The sequence below is a fragment of the Acomys minous genome, assembly GCF_964271855.1.
Source record: "Acomys minous genome assembly, chromosome: 6".
Lineage (NCBI taxonomy): Eukaryota > Metazoa > Chordata > Mammalia > Rodentia > Muridae > Acomys > Acomys minous.
Window position 1 is genome coordinate 108,498,271 of NC_140487.1, and position 18,333 is coordinate 108,516,603.

Here is an 18,333-nt window from a genome sequence, read left to right on the forward strand (position 1 = left end):
GAACTCACAGAAAGGCGAGATCCGGCTCTTGCTCTGGCTATACTTTCTTTTTCCTTCTCAGACACTCTTCTCTGCACAACCTGGAAATTGTTCAAGGCTGACGAGAAGTCGTTCATGAGGCGGTCCTTCTGCAGCTTCTGCTGGCGCTGGAGAAATTAAACAAGAACTTGGAGTTTGAAATAAACGCAGAAGCACCTGGTTTTAATAACTATTAAAAGCACAATTATATACATAAGAGTTTTCAAAGTACAAAAATTATTACAAAATAGGCTCTTCCTTAAATTAGTAAGTTTGTTCCTTCCTAATCAAATCCCCAGCTAACCCTATGGACCAGGTCAAAGCACGCTAATGAACCTGAGAACGAGGTGTCGTTTACCACATAACTCAAAGGGAATGCAATTTATATTTGTTTCCTGGAGAATCTAAATACACAGTAAAGGCTTTGAGCTCAGACTGTCTAAATCAGTTACTTCCTGCCCACTGAAACTCTAGTTTGTTATATTGAGAGTAGTGAGAATTTTGGATTCTTTAAAAACCAAGTTTTGTTATGTGAATATGTTTTTATTTTAATCCCAGGCGCTGGATATAGGGTTGCTTTAGTTTGTCCTCAGCCATTAATTTTGATTGTCTCATGCATGCTTTTTGACAGCTGCAGATAGTTTAATCCTGGGGACACTGGAGAAGGCATCAATGGGAGAGTCCTAAGGTATGCTCCAAAGAGGTGGCTGCTGTGTTTGCTACTGCTGGATTGCTGGTTTGCTGGATATTCTGATGACCAAGACTAGACTTGCCCCTAGGAATCCGACACTCCTAATCGGCACCTTCTGTCTCTCCTACCTAGTGTTGGGTTCAAAGGGATTAGGGTAAAATAAGGGCTGGAAAGGTGATAAATAGAAGAATAAAGTAGTCGAAAGCCCACCTACGATTGATTACTAGCTTTCCTAATAACTATCTTTTTCTTTTTTTTTTTTTAACAGTTTTTCTTTTTGAATTTTAAAACTTCAAGAACTTGAAAACTACTTTATTTACCTATAGGCTACCTTCACTAGTTACTGTTCATCTCTCTCAGAAACTACCAACTGAGCGAACCCACCCTGGGCTACACAGACAGGGAAAGGCACCCCAGTCTCAGCAGCTCACCATCCATTTGTACATGAAAGATACAGGCTGGGCGTGGTGGCGCACCCCTTTAATCCCAACACTTGGGAGACAGAGGCAGGTGGATCGCTGTGAGTTTGAGGCCAGCCTGGTCTACAAAGCAAGTCTAAGACAGCCAAGGCTACACAGAGAAACTCTGTCCCAGGGAGGGGGGGAGGGGAGGAAGTGAAGAGGCAGTTTGGTTGGATCCAAAGGTGTATTCATAAAAGAACTAAAACTGGAAAGCTGGAAAGGGCTAACTAACCAATTCTCAACATCAAACTGGTAAATTCAAGGGTCACCCCTAAGTACCCTTAAGGAACAGAGCAATAACCGCTGAGTGCAGACACAGCCTGACAAGCACAACCTACTAGCAGAGAGAATTATTAGTCTGTGATGGTGTGCCAGCTGGATGAGAAATAAAAAACAAAACAAAACAAAAACAAACTGGGGCTGGAAAGATGGCTCAGAGGTTAAGAGCACTGCCTGCTCTTCCAAAGGTCCTGAGTTCAATTGCCGGCAACCACATGGTGGCTCACAACCATCTATAATGAGATCTGGTGCCCTCTTCTGGCCTGTTGGCTCACAGGCAGGCCAAATATTGTATAAAAGAGTGAAGTTAGATCAAAAGGCATTTTTCCCCTCCCTGTGTCGGGTATAGAACCAAAGACCTTGCTCATGCCAGCTAAGGTAAGTGTGACACCACTGGGCTATATAAATCCAGCCTTTATGTGCAAATTATTTCTATGATGATAAGTACAGTCAGTGGATTTATTTCATAGACTTAAATGAGGAATTCAGAATAAGACCATTATTATTATACTTTATAGGGAAGTAGGTGGTAGGCTATTCAAGAGGAGATGGCAAGGCCTAGAGATATATATAGTTCACTGGTAGGTCAGAGAGCTAATCGCTGGAAAGCTCTGGATTCCATTCTCAGAATCACAAATAAGCTGGAGAGAACAGAACAGGGACTGCCAACAGCAGCTGGCAGCACAATCAAATGCCTGAAACTTTGGAGATAAAGTTGGGAAAATACCCCTACCCAGATCTAGCCAATGAACAGAACATTCTTCACAACTGAGTAGAGAGTGGGGTATGACTTTCACACGAACTCTGGTGCCTCATATTTGACCATGTCCCCTGGATGGGAAGACCTGGTGGCACTCAGAGGAAGGATAGCAGGTTACCAAGAAGAGACTTGATACCCTATGAGCATATATACAGGGGGAGGAGGTCCCCCTCAGTCACAGTCATAGGGGAGGGTAGTAAGGGGAAAATGGGAGGGAGGGAAGAATGGGAGGATACAAAGGATGGGATAACCATTGAGATGTAACAAGAATAAATTAATAAAAAATTCTTAAAAAAAGAAAAAAAGTTGGGAAAATACCATCATTATATTATATCATTATAAAGATGACATTAGCCAGGCGGTGGTGGCGCATGCCTTTAATCCCAGCACTCGGGAGGCAGAGGCAGGCGGATGGCTGTGAGTTCGAGGCCAGCCTGGTCTACAAAGGGAGTCCAGGACAGCCAAGGCTACACAGAGAGACCCTGTCTCGAAAAAGCAAAAAAAAAAAAAAAACTATAAAGATGACATTGAAGTCATTAAAAACAAAAAAACAAAACACAAAACAAACAAAAATCAAGGCTTCTAAGGAAGAAAGGACAAAGTGGGGAAATCAGAGACCCAATGACAGAACTTTGGGGCATGCCAACTTTGAGGAAGAAACAGTGAAGAAGGCTGAAACTCATCTTGGGAGCACCATCAGAGCTGGGAGACAGAACTGAGGAGCACCATGGAAGAGCAGGTTTCAGAAGAGACAGGACAAAGAAGATCAAGGGAAACAAAGGAGCAGTGGGGTGGCACCTGTCTAGGAGCACTGGGGAGGCACGGGTGGAAGGACTGCCACATAACCAAGAGCAAACTGGGCTGCTTAGTGACATACTGTCTCAAAAGAAGGGGCTCAAAACGATCACAGGAGGTGGCAGCTGATCGAGCTCTGCCAACAGATGCGCACATGGGCAGTGGGAAGCAGGAGGGCTTAGCACAGCGGCTCTCAGCCTTCCCAACGCCGTGGCCCTCATGCTCCTCATGCTGTGCTGGCCCCAACCATAAAATTATTTTTGTTGCCATTTCATGACTGTAATTTTCCTACTGTTATGAATAGTAATGTAAATATGTGATATGCAGTATATCTCATATTTAACCCCTGTCAAAGGGTCTTTTGGCTTCCAAAGGGGTCACAACCCATAGGTTGAGAGCTGCTGGCCCTGATGAAAAGATGTGGCAGGTGATGGGGCTGAGACAGACAAGACACAGAAAAGGGAAAGGGAAGTCAGCACAACAGGGAGAGGCGGATTGTATTTCACTGAGAGAGCATGTCTGCAGCTCCAGTCTGTGTGCTTAATGATTCAGGATAATGGAAGAAAAACAGAAGCATGCATAATCCAAAAATATACTTGTCTTTGGTTTTAGAACACATTAGATGAAGTTTTTTGTAGGAGACCTAATTTTCTATTTATACTTTGCTTGGGCTAATATTTCATCCTTAAGCACTTTGAATACTCTGCATTTGGTCATTAGGTCAGGACTATGAAAACCACTGGCAAGTGTGTACTCTTTCAGCACACAGAAAGGGATGATGGGGAAGCATCTGAGAAGCAGGCCCATCACTGAAGCATCAGCATTAGTGGCAGCAAGGCAGCCACACAGAAAAGAGCAGAGGACCTGTGCACTAAGATGCTTTTCAGTCACTGACGCTGAGGATCAAACCAAAGGCTATAGTCAGGTCAGGTAAGCGCTCAAGGACAGGACACATCCAGCAGGAAAAACGTCTTCCTTTATCCTAAGGCCTATGGGTGACCTTTGGTGAGATATAAAAATGACTGCAAAATATGAAAGATGCTTAACTGAAATTTATAGATCTGAGACACAAAACAAACTAAAGACCTAGCCTGATACCAAACCCCAGCCAGAGGCAAGCACTGAGACCCTCTTAGGCTAAACAGCTGTAATGTGTTATTAATAATAGCAGTAGCTATCACACACCCAGTACAAGCTGGATGCCAGGCTCTTTGCTACATCTGGTACATACATTATTGCCACAGTAGTCACATTGTGCCTCTCTGTACAGGTAGTGTGATTAACTTTAATGGTCATCTTTACATAACTTATAATTACTTGGGAGCAGAGTCTCAATGAGGGAGTGTTTATATTGGGCTGGCCTGTCATCATGTCTATGGGAGACTGTCTTAATTAAATTGGTTAGTGTGGGAGCATCTTACCCACTGTAGGCCGCACCATTCCCTAGGCAGAAGATTGAAAACTGGGTAAGAGAGGAGAGATGGAGCTAAGAACAGCAAGTGAGGAAAAGAACGAGAATCAGGCATTCACGCCTCTCTCTTTTGACTGTGTGTTACTTGGGACTAGTTACTAAGTTCCTACTCCCTTGATTTTCCCACAATAACAGAGTGGAACTGAGATTCTGAACTAAAAAGCCCACTCTCCTCTAGCTTGCTTTTTGTTGTGGTATTTTATCACAGCTACAGAAATGAAACTAGGACACATGGCAAGGAAATTAAGGTCCAGAGAATTATCTGTCAAGAACCAAAGCAGCAAGCTGGGCGTGGTGGCTCACAGCTTTAATCCCAGCACTCAAGAGGCAGAGGCAGGTGGATCTCTGTGAGTTCAAGGCCAGCCTGGTCAACACAGTGAGTCCAGGACAGCCAAGACTACACAGAGAGACCCTGTCTCGAAAAATCAAAACAAAACAAAAAGAAAGAAACAAAGCCCTACTAGCTTTTGCATAGCTGCATACTGCCACTCTTTGAGAACAAAGTCCTCCTCTATTACTATATAAACAGAAATGCCAACCTGCTCTGATGCCGACAAGGGTAGGGGCAGGGACCCTAGCTCCTTCAGCAACTCATTTGTCTCCTTGGCGAGCTGATTTGTGGAGTGTTGTATCTGCTGCCTAAGAGAGAAGACAGGTGTTAGGATGCTGTGGTTTCTTGAGAGCGAGGCCTTCCCCACGACTGAAGCGGCTCCACTGAGCAGAAAGATGCTCACTCAGTGATATCTACTGAAGGAAACACAGAGCAGGAATTTCAACTGTTTGGGAAGAAGAGCATGTCAGCATCCTGATGGAAACAGAGGAGTAATTACCACCTGCACCCAAGCCTAATGGCTTTAACACTCTGAGCTCACTCTAAAGCCCTTACTGATTTCCCAGGAGCTCTGCATGGTCAGTACCTGCCACAGTCCACTGACGAGAATGGATAGATAAAAGGTGTTAAAACCATAGCTTCCTATACACCTAGGAAAACTCCAAAGATCCATTCCCAAGCTCTTGCTTTAAAAAGCTGGTTCTGAAGCTGGGCATGGTGGCACACGCCTTTAATCCCAGCATTCGGGAGGCAGAGACAGGTGGATCACTGTGAGTTCGAGGCCAGCCTGGTCTACAAAGCGAGTCCAGGACAGCCAAGGCTACACAGAGAAACCCTATCTCAAAACAAACAAACAAAAAACAAAAACAAAAAACAAAAAACAACAACAAAAAAAAAAAAAAGAAAAAAAAGAAAAAGAAAAAAGAGGGCCCTCATCAGATACTGTTTCTGCCAGAGGCTTGATTTTCAACCTCTTCGGCTTCAGAACTGTGAGAAATAAATTGCGATTGCTTATAAACTGCCTAGTCCATGGTCTATTGTTGCAGCAGCCTTAATGGGTAGGACACCAAGTTGTGCTTTTCATGGCAAACGGGCTTCTAGGATTAGAAAATAAGAAAGACAACAAGAGATAGCCAATCCGAGGCCAGGCATGGTGGCACACGCCTTTAACCCCAGCACTTGGGAGGCAGAGGCAGGCGGACTGCTGTGAGTTCGAGGCCAGCATGGTCTACAAAGTGAGTCTAGGATAGCCAAGGCTACACAGAGAAACCCTGTCTCAAAAAACAAAAACAAAAACAAAAGAAAAGAAATCTGAACCCACTAATACACTCTGCTCCCCTCCCTCTTCCAGGTCCAGCTATTACCACTTAACCACTGCCTCCCATTCTGACCTCACAGGCCTGAGGTGGAAGGGCACTCTCCTCACAGGGCCCTCACAAAACTCAACCTTGTCGGGAAGGTACTCACAGATTTTCCTGGAGCTTGCTTGAGTCCTGCTTAGTTCCAAGTTGGCTCATCAAATTCTTTATCTGAGCAGCTAGAAAAAAGAGGGAAAGATTTTTTAAAAGAAAATAAACACCAAAAACATCAAAACAAAAAAAAAACCCCTAACAACACAAAATAAAATAAAATAAAATAAAATAAAATAAACACATTAGCTGGGCATGGTGGTGCACACCTTTAATCCCAGCACTAGGGGAGGCAGAGGCAGGCAGATCACTGTGAGTTCGAGGCCAGCCTGGTCTAAAAGTGAGTCCAGGACAGCCAGGACTACACAGAGAAACACTGTCTCAAAAAACAAAAACAAAAACAAACAAACAAAAAAATTTAATATAAAATATAAAATGAACCACTCATCATGAGCACCCTACTTCACAGAGCACTAGTCACCCAGATCCTACATACATGCAGCCAACAGGAACCAGGCTAAGGCCCAAATTTTGGCACACACATTCCTCCATGGTGCCTTTACAAGGTTTACTAAGCAGAAGGTGATTCTGTTTATCATCTCCAAAGAGCTGAATAATTCTTCCAGATGTCCCACGACACTAAGCATTCGTCCGCATTATGACTAGGAAGGCAGTGAACTGGTAGTGCATGCACCAAGGCCCAGGTGTCCACCCCAGGAGCACAAAACAGGAAGGAAGCACTCACCACTGTTGGAGCCTCAAAGCTACAACAATCTGCAACAATATCTTCTGACTTGTTTTTCTGAGACAGAATCTCAATATGTAGCCTAGGCTAGCCTCAGTCTCCTATTTTCCTGCCTCAACATCCTATGAGTTAGGTTCCTGATGATTTAGTCTAGATTTCTAACCATAAATAAAAAAAGAAAAACATTCTCAGCAATCCAACGGGATCATAAGGGAGAGAATAAGTGGCCTGGTGGGAGAACTCCTGATTTTTTTAAAATCACATTTTAAATCACATTTACACAGTGTAAGTCAGCCAGGTGTGGTGGCACATGCCTTTAATCCCAGCACTCAGGAGGCAGAGGCAGGTGGATCACTGTCAGTTCAAGGCCAGCCTGGTCTACAAAGCAAGTCCAGGACAGTCAAGGATACACAAAGAAACACTGTCTCGAAAAACCATGGGGGCAGGAGGGGACGTTGTTTACTTGGAAGCAAGCTTGCCTAACATGCCTTAAGCCCTTGGTTTAATCCCTAGCACTGCAGAAAACAAAACAAAACAAACAAAAAACAGGCTGGTGCATGCTTTTAAGTTCAAACGTATCCTCAGATATTTAGCAAGTTCAAAGCCAGCAGGGAATACATGAGATGCTGTCTCAAAAACAGCAACAACAATTTATCCACCAAATCAAACTAGCTTTTCTACAGTAAATGCTTTTAGGAAGATGATGAACACTTGTTTTTAGTAACAGATGAAACTAGGCACTTCTTTGTCAAGTACTCTTTTTTTTTTTTTTTGGTTTTTCTGAGACAGAGCCTCTCTGTGTAGCCTTGGCTGTCCTGGGCTAGCTTTTTAGACCAGGCTGGCCTCGAACTCACAGCTATCCGCCTGCCTCTGCCTCCTGACTTTCATAGCAATATCTGAAATAGGTATATGAGGCAATATATGTATCTTATCTATGCACACACAATAAGTGACACAGCATAAAATTCAATTCTGGGCATATAAACTCCAACCAAGAGTGTTCTTTTCTGTATGGCATCACAGTCAGATACATAGTTTTGTGCAGCCCTTTCCTTTCCTAGATATTGGGTAGACTGGGAGTGCTCATGTTTGAACCCTGGCACCTAAATCCTTTCCTGGCCCAGGAAAGAAGAGGGCAGGCCTATCAATAGGGAATATGTTAGTGCTGGTCTGCCTGGAACCTTGCTGTACCTGTCCCTCACTGGGTTCTGAGAACAGAGACAGAGCCCTGGATCTCTTCTTGCCTTGCTTTCTATTTCCTTTCCCTGGTTGTCAGAGAAGGTGGGGGAAGATTTACTAAGTTAGAGGAGATCTGTATATTGGGTGTGTGAATGTGTGCATGAGTGCATGCTTGTGTGTGTGTGTGCCTCCTTGTGAACTGAACTCAGGACCTCACACACGCTAACTCATGACACCTAAAGAACAGAACTCATTAATAAGATTATTTTTGGTCCAAGTGAAGTGGTGTTTACAACTAATTTTGTTTGTTGTTTGTTTTCGTTTTTCAAGGCAGGGTTTCTTTTGTAGCTCTGGCTATCCTGGAATTCACGTTATAGACCAGGCTGGCCTTAAACTCAGAGACCTGCTTTTGTCTCTGGGAGCTGAGATTGAAGGCCTTCACCACAGGGCCTGGCTGATGTTTACAATTGACTGATCACAGCTGGTTACAGGTATTTTTGCTCCTTCTCTACTTTCACTGTTTCACTCATCTAGTGGAGGAGGATAAAAACAAAGAAAACGCATTTTCAAGTTGCAGCATGATTTCAACAGATGTGGGCTTTCCTAGTCCCTCAGGATTAATGTCAAATCTTCATTCATGCTGTCAGACAAGAACAGGCTTAGCTGAGCAAGCGAGGAGCCAGTGCTGTCATCGGTCAGTATCACATAGGTAACACACATACACGCTTCCAGAGCTAACCAAAAAGGATGGCTACTTATTACAAGCTCGAAATTTAAAAATCTATCGCTCTAGGTCTAGTTAGGCAGGTTAGTGGGTAAAGGCTCCTGCTACAAAGTCTGACACCTCAGTGTGAGCCCAAAAACCCACACAGGAAAAAGAAGCAAATTCCATCCTTTGACCTCCAATCAGGTAGCACATGCACCCCCACATATAAGTGAATGTTTTTAAAAAATATAAACAAGGGATGCAGAGGCAGGCGGATTGCTATGAGTTTGAGGCCAGCCTGGTCTACAAAGGAAGTCCAGGACAGCCAAGGCTAACATAGAGAGTCCCTGTCTCGAAAAGCCAAAAACCAAAACCAAAACAAAAGGCCCAGAGCATTGGGCTGGAGAGGTGGCTCAGCGGTTAAGAGCACTGACTTCTCTTCCAGAGGTCCTGAGTTCAATTGCTAGCAACCACATGGTGGCTCAAACCATTTATAATGTGATCTGATGCCCTCTTCTGGACTGCAGGTGTATGTGCAGGCAGAGTACTGTATACATAATAGTACATAAATAATTAAAAAATAAAATAAATAAAAACAAGCTGGGCGGTGGTGGCACATGCCTTTAATCCCAGGTGGAGGTAGGCGGATCTCTGTGAGTTCAAGGCTAGCCTGGTCTACACAGTGAGCTCCAGGACAGCCAGGGCTACAGAGGTCTTAAAAATACAGAAAAAAATATTAAAAATATATAAGTAGGGGCTGGAGAGACGGCTCAGAGGTTAAGAGCACTGGCTGCTCTTCCAGAGGTCCTGAGTTCAATTCCCAGCAAACCACGTGGTGGCTCACAACCATCTGTAATGAGAACTGGTGCCCTCTTCTGGCCTGTAGGCACATATGCAGGCAGAGCACTGTGTACATAATAAATAAATAAATCTTTAAAACACACACACACACACACACACACACACGCACACACACACACATATATGGGGGATGGAGAGATGGCTCAGAGGTTAAGAGTACTGGCTGTTCTTCCAAAGGTAGTTAGTTCAATTCCCAGCATCCACATGGTGGCTCACAACCATCTTAATGAGATCTAGTGCTCTCTTCTGGAGTGCAGGCACACATGCGGGCAGAATACTGTATAAATAATAAAAACAGACAAATCTTTAATACACACACACATACACAAACAAAACCTAGTGGGACATAAGTGGTACACACCATTAGTCCCACCGCTCAGATGGCAGTAGGCAGATTCTATGTCAGTTCAAGGCCACCCTGGTCTACGTAGTGAGTTCCAGAATAGCCAGGACTATACAGTGAGGACCTGTTTTTTATAATAATAATAATAATAATAATAATAATAATAATAATAATAATAATAATAATAATAATAAAGTTCCTTCATGGGGCATGGTGGCACATACCTACAATACCAGTATTCTAGGAAGCAGAGGCAGGAAGATCACTGTGAATTCGAAGCCAGCCTGGTCTACAAAGTGAGTTTATGACAACCAAGGCTACACACAAAAAACCTGTCTCAAGAAACCAAAAACCAGCCGGGCGTGGTGGCCCACGCCTTTAATCCCAGCACTCGGGAGGCAGAGGCAGGCGGATCGCTGTGAGTTCGAGGCCAGCCTGGACTACAAAGTGAGTCCAGGACAGCCAAGGCTACACAGAGAAACCCTGTCTCGAAAACAAACCTGCTCCAATTCACATTTCAGTAATGGTACCCTTTAAAATAACAAAATGTTAAGCCCAGCCTGGTAACCTGTGCTTATAATTCCAGCAGTCAAGAAGCTAAGGCAAGATTATTGTGAGGCTAGCCTGGTCTATATACTGTGGGTAAGGATAACCTGGGTTATATAGCAAGACCCTTTCTCAAAAAACAACAACAACAACAAAAACCCAAAGCTGAGCTGACGCCATCTGCCTGCACCCTAGCACTGAGAGGGGATGTAGGAGGATCATGAATTCAAGGTCAGCTTTGGCTATACATCACGTTTGAGGCCATTCTGAGCTACATAAAATGCTGCACCCAAAAAAACCACGGCCAAACAATTTACCTTTTGACAAAACTCCTAAGAAATTTTGATTTGAGCAAGGCGTGGTGATGCACCCCTTTAATCCCAGCACTAGGGAGGCAGAGACAGGCAGATCCCTGTGAGTTCGAGGCCAGCCTGGTCTACAAAGTGAGTCCAGGACAGCCAAGGATACACAGAGAAACCCTGTCTCGAAAAACCAAAAAAAAAAAAAGAAAGAAAGAAAAAAATTTCTATTGTATTCTTGTTAGTAGAAATTACTTATACCTCAGTAATTCCATAGGAAAGCATCAGTGCTGCAATTGCTATGTTCTCCTAAAATACAAATAATCATTTTTCTTCATCTCTAACACGCAGATGGTCCTCATTCAAGTTAAATGAGAATTATAATACCACTAAAGTTATCAACTGGATGCTGTAACAATGATTTACGAAAGGCAGGCATTACGGATAGAGATGTACTCGGTTTGTAGATTTCTTGCTTAGCTGCATGTGGACAGGACTGCCTTGTTCATTCAGAGGACAGCAGCTACTCCACACTGCCCCACTTGTTCTCAATGGTGGATAATAAAAGCACACCAGGGGGTAACAGTCCTACCACAGGAAATAAACTCAAGTGAGGGCGAAGAAGTAGGTAGAGGACCTCACTCACACAAGTGGCCAGATCTAAAGGAGACAATGCACACAGATCTAAAGAAAAAGCAAGGCCGAGCCATGCACCTATGGGGAGGGGTATTCCAGGCAGTCATTAACCAGGGCAAAGTCCTCAAAACAAGAACTGTGGTACAGCTAGGGTGCTAGAGCTGAGTGAGCAAGAGATAAGAGTGTTGACCAAAGGGGTAGTGGGGAGCCAGGTTATAGAGAGCCTTGTGCAATTATAATGAGACTTTAATTAAATGACAAGTCACTGTTGGGCTATGAACAGCATGCCATAGCTAGAATTCAAACGCAGGGCTGGCTCGGAAGGCTCTATGCTTTGAGTCACATAGTGTTGCTCTCAAAGGGCTGAGTCTTCAAGGAAATAGAATGCAGTCACACAGGGCTGGCCTGGAGTTCCCAGGGTTCCACTTTGCCCCACCCTGCTTATCTGACAGTGCCTAAAGCTAACTCCAGATAGACTGATATCCTTGCTCTAACCTGCTCCCTTCCCCAGCACCCTCCCACTTCTGGGAATACGCCTCTTTCCTCAGCAGAGTGCCAGGCACTCGGTGGGTACAAGGATACTGGCTGAGTCAGCCTCTTCCCATCAACTTTATGGCATTCACAATAAGGCAAAAGCTGTGAATCAAGGCACATTGGAGATATGGGGACTTACCACCTAAGGCAGACTTAACCATTAACTGACGCAGGGCACTGGGCATGCTGGTTTATGTTGAAGGACCTTTCTCACCACTTGAAGATTACATCCAAATTTAAGTAGCTAATGTTTGTTGAGTACTTCTATATGTGAAGTTTTCACTTTTTCTCATTTAATCTTGTAGTTTATTGAGACAGGGTTCCGCTTAACCACGGCTGGCCTCCCTACATAACTGAGGATGACCTTGAACTTCTGATTTTCTGGCTTCCACCTTCACCTACCATGCCCAAGTTTTTTCAGTGCTAGAGATTAAACCATGGGTGTGTGTGTGTGTGTGTGTGTGTGTGTGTGTGTGTGTGTGTAATACTGAGTTACATCTCCAACCCTCTCATTAGGCACTGCTACTACTGAGGGCTAACTGATCTGCAAGCACTCCTATACTGCTGAAGCCCAAGGTGAGACACCATAGAGTTTTTCTGTAGTCCACCTGTGTGGCTCAGAGATGTTTTAAGTGTGATTTTCTTATTCTTTTTTTTTTTTTAACTTGTATTTTATTTTTAGTTTTCGAGACAGGGTTTCTCTGCATAGCCTTGGCTGTCCTGGACTCCCTCTGTAGACCAGGCTGGCCTCAAACTCACAGTGATCTGCCTGACTCTGCCTCCTGAGTGCTGGGGTTACAAGAGTGCACCACCACGCCCAGCAACTTTCCTTTTTTTCTTGGTTTTTTGAGACAGGGTTTCTCTACATAGTCCAGGCTGTCCTGGACTTGTACTGTAGACCAGGCTGGTCTCGAACTCATAGAGATCCACCTGCCTTTGCCTCCCAAGTGCTGGGATTAAAGGCATGAACCCGGTGACTTTCTTAATCTTATAAATGCAAGGTGCAAGCAGGGCATAGTAGCACATGCCTTAATCCCGGCACTCAGGAGGCCATGGCAGGGAGAGCTCTGTGTGTTCAAGGCCAGCCCGGCCTACAGAGTGAATTCCAGGCCAACCAGGCCACATAAGCAAGACCAAAGAAATACAAAAGTAGAACAGCCTAACATGGTGGCATACACCTGTACTGGCAGCCAGCACTCAGGATGGGGATAATCTGAACTTCAGTGCCAACCCGGACTACAGAGGGAGACTGTTTGAAAGTGAACTGATGCCAACTGGTGGTGGCGCACACCTTAAATCTCAGCACTTGGGAAGCAGAGGCTCTCTGAGTTGAGGCCAGCCTGGTCTACAGAGCAAGTTCCAGGACAGCCAGGGCTACACAGAGAAACCCTACATAGGTGGGGCAAAAGGTAGGGAGCTAGCTATTCATCACCTATCAAAACATTAAATACGTTAGGAAGCTGTGGAGATTTGACAGAATATAGGAAAAGTCAATAATCAGTTGTTTTCTGTGCGGTTTCAGATGGCGTGTAACATTTCCCCCATCTAGACTTTTTGGCTTCCTTTGTTGAAATCATATAGACTTCCCAGTTAAGGATTTTGAGGAAGCAGGGTTGAGAGCTTTGGAATCATCTGCTTATCAAGCAGCAGAAGGAATGTAAGCCTTCACTGGCTCTTCTTTATTTCTGAACACTAAGATATTCTCCTCCAAGTTTCCATTCAGACTCCTCAGAGGCCCTAAAATCCAAACCCTAAGGACGGAGTCTCCCATTTGCCTGGCCCCCAGCAGAGCTTCCTGCAGACTGCCCTCTGCAAGCACAGTATGAGGAACTGTGACTAGTGACTAGCCACCACTGGTTCACACAGCTTCACCCAAGAGCTGGAGCCTTCCCGAAACTTAAAGCACAAAACAGGAACGATTACACAAACATTTATTTTCACTTGAGTGTGCTTAAAATGCCAAAATGACGTGCTGGGCGTGGTGGTGCACGTGTTTAACCCCAGCACTCAGAAGGCAGAGGCAAGAGGATCACCATAAGTTCCAGGCCAGCCTGGTCTAAAAAGTGAGTCCAGGACAGCCAAGGCTACACAGAGAAACCCTGTCTCGAAAAACTTAAAAAAAAAAAAAAGTCGCCCTCTACCAGGGAGTGGAGAATGTGTACACACAGCATCAGCTGTTCCTGCACGAGACCCTGGACCATCTCATCAAGGGGAAGCTCAAGGAAAGCCTCTACCCCTACTTAGGCCCCAGCACTCTCAGGGACAGGCCTCAGGACATCATCGTGTTCGTCACTGGAGGAGCCACCTATGAAGAAGCCCTGACAGTTTATAACCTGAACCGCACCACTCCTGGGGTGAGGATTGTTCTGGGAGGAACAACAGTTCACAACACCAAAAGTTTCCTCGAGGAAGTCCTGGCTTCTGGGCTGCACAAGTGCAGGGAGAGCTCACAGCCCACCTCCAGGCCAGCAAGCAGAAGGTGAGACAGCGATGGAGAGCTGCAGGAGTGGCCCAGCCTCCCTCTTCCCCGTCCTCAGGGCGGCTCTTGTGTGTTGTTTAACCCTGATTCCTGAACTGCTGGTACAGACGCCCAGCCCGCCTGTGATTCTATATCAAATAAACGTGTTCTTTGTGTATTTGAAAAAAAAAAAAAGTCAAAATGACACATTTTGAAAATATTTTTGTTAAAATGAGTTAAATCTAAAAGGATCTTCTGCCCACTTGGTTAATGTGAACACTGCTTTTCTTTGATTTTTTCCAATATTATGTGTATGGGTATGCTTACATGTATGTCTGTGCACCACGTATGTGCTTGGTACCCGAGGAGATCAGAAGAGGACATCATCTCCTGGAACTGGGCTCGTGGGTGGTTGTGAGACACCAAGTGAGTTCTGGGAATTGAACCCAGGTCCTCTAGAAGAGCAGTAAGTACTTTTAATCCCTGAGCCAACTCTCTAAATTTGAACGTTCCTTTTCCAAGAATTTTAGCAAATGAAAGTTTTCATTTGGGGGTGAGGAAGATGGTGTGGGAGTGTGTGGGCCAGAGGACAATCCTGGCTGTCACTCCTTAGGTGCCATATACTTTGACCTCCAAGGATCCACTTGTCTCAGTCTCCTTGGCACATGAAGTACCACATCTAGGTTCTGGACACCAAACTCAGGTCCTCAAATGAGCTATCTCCGCCCCTTTGGATTCACATGTTAATGTTAGGGACATGGTTCAATGGTAGATGCTTGTCTACCACATATATGTAAAGTCCTAGGCTGGACTGCCAGCACGTGAAGTAGATCATCATTTATAATGTTTTGTAATATGACTTTGCATGTATAGATCATCTGGGGAGTGAACCAAGGATCTCACATATGCTAGGCATGTGCTCTACCACTGAGCTACATCCCCAACCCTTGCTAAACATACTCTGGTTATGGGCTGGAGAAATGGCTCAGTAGAGTATAGCATTTTCTGTTCTTCAGAGGACCCAGGTTGAGTTCCCAGCACCTACATGGCAGCTCACAACTGTCCACAACTCCAGTTCCAGGGGACCAACACGCTACCTTCTTTGGTCGCTTCAGATATGGTACACATACATACAGCCAAATACTCATATACATAAAATAAATAAAATTTTAAAATATTTTAAATGAAGACAAATGAGTGCCTCTTATGAAATGTTACCTAATATTGGAAACTAGATTATGCCAAATGAAAGACCAACCCTTCTGCTCTGTGTAAGCAATTTTGTCAATTTTATAACTATGCCTAGGTCTAGCATGGTGGCACAAGCTTGTCATCCAAGAACTTGGTTCATAAAAGCATGAAAAGTCAGTTCAAGGCCAATCTCAGATATCTATAGAGTCTGGGAAAAACAAAACAACAATAGCAAAAAAACAAAAACAAAAAAAAAACAAAAACCACTAGACCTTAACCTCACCTATTGCTGACCTATAATTTTTAACCCTGTCCTGGCTAAAACTCTTCTTTTTTTAAGAATATGAAGTAAATCAACTTATTATACATTACCGCTAACATCAATACCAAGAGTAATTCTAATTTGAACATTCCTATGTACTTTTTAGCAGATATCAGCAAAATCTAAATGTCCCCATGAGCCACAGTCCAAATCTATTTAATCATAGTGAAAGCAATTTTGTGTCACACAGATAGGACAACACTTCTCTTTATTTGAGACAATCTAATGCTCTAATTCAATATACTAAAAACATTCAGGGGATGGAGAAATGACTCAGCAGTTAAGAAAATGTGTTGTTCTTGCAGAGGACCTGGATTCAGTTCCTAGCACACACATGTCAGCTTACAACTATCTGTGACTCCAGTTCTGGGGAACCCGACTCCCCTCTTCTGCCCTATGAGGGCACCAGATATGCACATTCGCATGAAGCACAAACATACACGCAGGCAAACACGCATCAACGAACATACGCACTGTAAGAAGCATTAATCACCCTAAAACATAAAATAGGACCAGGTGTAGTGGCACACGGCTTTAATCCCGGCACTCAAGAGGTAGAGGTAGGCAGAATTCTGTGAGTTCTAGACCAAAGATTCATAGTAAAACTCTGTCTCAAAAAGCTAAAAATAGATAAAGATAGACAGATAATAAGACAAAAGAAATCCACAAACCCAAAGAACTATCTAGACCACATTTTTAAAAAAGCCTTGGCACTGATTATGAAAATGGAGTTGGCTAGGAAGTGATGGTGCAGGTCTTTAATCCCAGCCCTTGGGAGGCGGAGGCAGGTGGATTGCTGTGAGTTTGAGGCCAGCCTGGTCTACAAAGCAAGTCCAGGACAGCCAAGGCTACACAGAGAAACCCTGTGGGGGGGGAGGGCGGGGGGAGAAAGAAAGAAAAAAGAAAATGGAGTCAACTCCTCAGTGTTCTGTGCATAAAATAAGGCTTATACTATGATGTTATACAGAACAGTGAAAACTACCTACCACACACACACATCACATAGACACACACGTATTGAGACTGAGCTACACCCCTAACCCTCATCATAAAGACAGGGTCTCTATAAACAGAAAAGGTATTTACTCTCAGGATAGACTCAAACCCCCGATCCTCCTGCCTTAGCCTCTGGAAGGCTGGGGTTTACCTTTTAAGAAGACCATCAAGGCTGACGGATCTGGACCCAGTGGCGCTGCACAAACTGCTGTACCAAACAAGGGCAATGCACGCAGAAAACTTAGACCTCCTATTGAGATCTAGCCAATGAACAGCGCATTCTCCACAGTTGTGTGGAGAGAGAGGACTGACTTTGACATGAACTCTGGTGCCTCCTATTTGACCACTTTCCCTTGGTGGGGAAGATTGGTGGCATTCAGAGGAAGGGGAAGCAGGCTACCAGGATGAGATCTGATAGGCTCTGATCATATGGTGGGGGAGGAGGTCCCCTTCTGTCACAGGTCTAGGGGAGGGAAATAGGGTAAAAGAGGGAGGGAGGGGAGAATGGGAAGATACAAGTGAGAGGCTAACAATCAGGATGTAATCTGAATAAATGACTAAAAAAAAATTTTTTTTTAAAAACTGAACACCCCCCCCCCAAAAAAAATAGCTTGTCTGGAGTGGTGCTGTATCGCTACAATCCCAGCACTTGAGAGGCAGGGGCAAGAAGGTTAGGAGTTAAAGGCTAGCCTGGGCTACATGAAACCTTGTAGTACTCACACATACACACACAACAAAAATTTACTGACTAAAAACTAAATAATAAATCTCTAAACTAAACTCGGAATGAGTAATAACAATTAATGATATAATAGTGCATTTTGTACAAAAGTAACAACACGTGCCATTGTTAAGAGCACAGGCTCTGAATTAGGACTGTGTTCTTTTTTTTTTTTTTTTTTAAGATGTATTTATTATTTGTACAGTATTTTGCCCACATGTGTGCCTGGGGCACCAGATCTCATTCTAGATGGCTGTAAGCCACCATGCTGGGAATTGAATTCAGAACCTTTGAAAGGACAGTGCTCTTAACCTCTGAGCCATCTTTTCAGCCCTGTGTTCTTGTTTTAATTAAGACAGGTTCTTGATATGTACCTCTCTGCATAGCCTGGACCTAGGCATGTAGCATTGGGCCAGGAACTTGCTAATTAGCTCAGGCTGGCCTTGAATTTGATGTGGCGATCCTCCCGACTCTACCTCAAGTGAGAGAATTACAGGAGTAGACCACTATGACCAGCAGGACTGTCTATGCTTGATTCTTTTTTTTTTTTTTTTTCTCTCTCTCTCCAAGACAGGGTTTCT

General features: G+C 44.1%; 1 protein-coding gene and 1 long non-coding RNA gene across 2 annotated transcripts in view; both read right to left on the reverse strand.

Moving 5' to 3' along the window:
• Window positions 1-18,333, reverse strand: part of LOC311600619 — a 212,562-nt gene that overhangs the window by 75,485 nt on the left and 118,744 nt on the right. The gene's annotated exons all lie outside the window — the stretch shown is intronic.
• Window positions 1-18,333, reverse strand: part of STX12 (syntaxin 12) — a 32,617-nt gene that overhangs the window by 9,631 nt on the left and 4,653 nt on the right. Inside the window, exons 2-4 of the mRNA XM_084787543.1 lie at window positions 6,274-6,343; window positions 5,015-5,114; window positions 9-146 (exon numbers count right to left, since the gene is read on the reverse strand). Of these exons, the coding sequence (XP_084643669.1) occupies window positions 9-146; window positions 5,015-5,114; window positions 6,274-6,343 (308 nt within the window). The remainder of the gene's footprint in view (window positions 1-8; window positions 147-5,014; window positions 5,115-6,273; window positions 6,344-18,333) is intronic.